Source organism: Acanthisitta chloris, unplaced genomic scaffold (genome assembly GCF_000695815.1).
Source record: "Acanthisitta chloris isolate BGI_N310 unplaced genomic scaffold, ASM69581v1 scaffold43581, whole genome shotgun sequence".
NCBI lineage: Eukaryota > Metazoa > Chordata > Aves > Passeriformes > Acanthisittidae > Acanthisitta > Acanthisitta chloris.
The window spans coordinates 368-1933 of NW_008657291.1; the positions used below are offsets into that span (position 1 = coordinate 368).

Genomic DNA, 1566 nt, shown 5'->3' on the forward strand with positions numbered 1-1566 from the left:
CTCAGGGTCTGCAGCTACGCCTGAGGGGCAGCTCTGAGCTCTGCTCTCTGGGACCAGGGACAGACCTGAGGGAGCATCTGGAGCTGTGTCAGGGGGTTGGGATGGATATTGGGAAAGGTTCTTCCCCCAGAGGTGTTTGGGCACTGAACAGCTCCCCAGGGCAGTGGTCACAGCCCCAAGGCTGACAGAGCTCCAGGAGTGTTTGGCCAATGCTCTCAGGCACAGGGTGCAGTGCTGGGGTGTCCCGGGCAGGAGTTGGCCTGGTGATCCTTGGGGGTCCCTTCCAGCTCTGGACATTCCAGGATTCTAGGCTCTTTTCCTGATTGAAATGACCTTCTCTAGTGCCTTAGCCATGAGCACCTGCCAGGCCATTCCCAGTGGATCAGGAATGTTGCTCACCTGCAGTGTGTGTTCTGTAGGACTCCCACCCTGGTGACATGGGGCACCGTGGCCGGTGTCGGTGTCATCTGGGCCACAGACTGGAAGTTGGTCCTGCAGTATGTTCCGTACATCGGTGGCAAGTACAAGACTGAAGACTGAGCTTCCCTCTAACGGTGAGTTTTGTTTGTGCATCTCTTGGCTTAAGTAATAAAATCACAGCCTGGTTTGGGTTGGAAGGACCTTGGAGCTCATCTCATCCCACTCCCTGCTGTGGGCAGCGACACCTCCCACTAGCCCAGGTGGCTCCAAGCCCTGTCCGGCCTGGAAGGGGAAAGGTTCTCAAGTGGAAAAGTTCTCAATTTACATAGAGGCAATTAAATCACCTCGTAAGGGCTTTCTTTGCTGAAAGATTGCCATGGGCAGTAATGGGAACACGGATCCATTCCTCAGCCAACTATGTGTGTTCTCTGTTTTGGAGAAAGAGCTTTGTGTGTCAGCCCTATGGGAAGAGGGATGGGGAAGGAGGATGTGACTGTGGTGGCCTCTGATTCCTTCCAGAGGGGCTCCAGACCTGCTTGGCTGCATCTGCTGGGCCTGGACCAGCTCCTGTGCCACAAACTCCTGGCCCTAGTTCTGGAGGCTTTGAAATCCCCTGTTGGCTGCTGTGGCTCTGCAGGGAGCTCTGCCTAACCCCTGCCTTGTGTTTGTTGTAGGAGATGTGTGCTGGACAGTGTTTGGAGCCTTCCATCCACTGAGCCCCTGCGAGGAGCCGACCTCGGCACGCCCAGCACAAACTGCAGCAGGTCCTGCTGTGTCTCACCCTCCCGCCAGCTGTGAGCAAATTCACCTTCACTCACCACTTCTCCAATCACCTTCCCAGCAGATCCTGCATTAAAGGGAGTAATTTATAAACCCGATGCACAAAATAAACAAAGTGAATGATTTCTTGGTGGGTTTGTTGGGTTTTTTGTGTTACCGCCTTAGTCCACGTTCTTAAGACTAAACCCCTGGTTTGTGTCCGGGTTATGGAGACATGGAATCCCAGACCGGTTTAGGTTGGAAAGAACCTTGAAGCACATCCAGTTCCCATGGGCAGGGACACCTCCCCGAGCCCAGGCTGCCCCGGTGGCCCCGAGTCCCCGGGATGGCTCCGGTGGCTCCGAGTCCCGGGGATCGCTCCGGTGG

General features: G+C 55.6%; 1 protein-coding gene across 1 annotated transcript; it reads left to right on the top strand.

The window, feature by feature from the left end:
* Window positions 1-419: 419 nt before the first annotated feature.
* LOC103811663 (cytochrome b-c1 complex subunit 10) lies at window positions 420-540 on the top strand (the record flags this gene model as incomplete). The annotated part of the gene is made up of 1 exon (XM_009084650.1): window positions 420-540. A coding segment is annotated over one exon (121 nt), but the record flags the coding sequence as incomplete, so codon positions are not given.
* Between the last annotated feature and the right edge of the window lie 1026 nt (window positions 541-1566).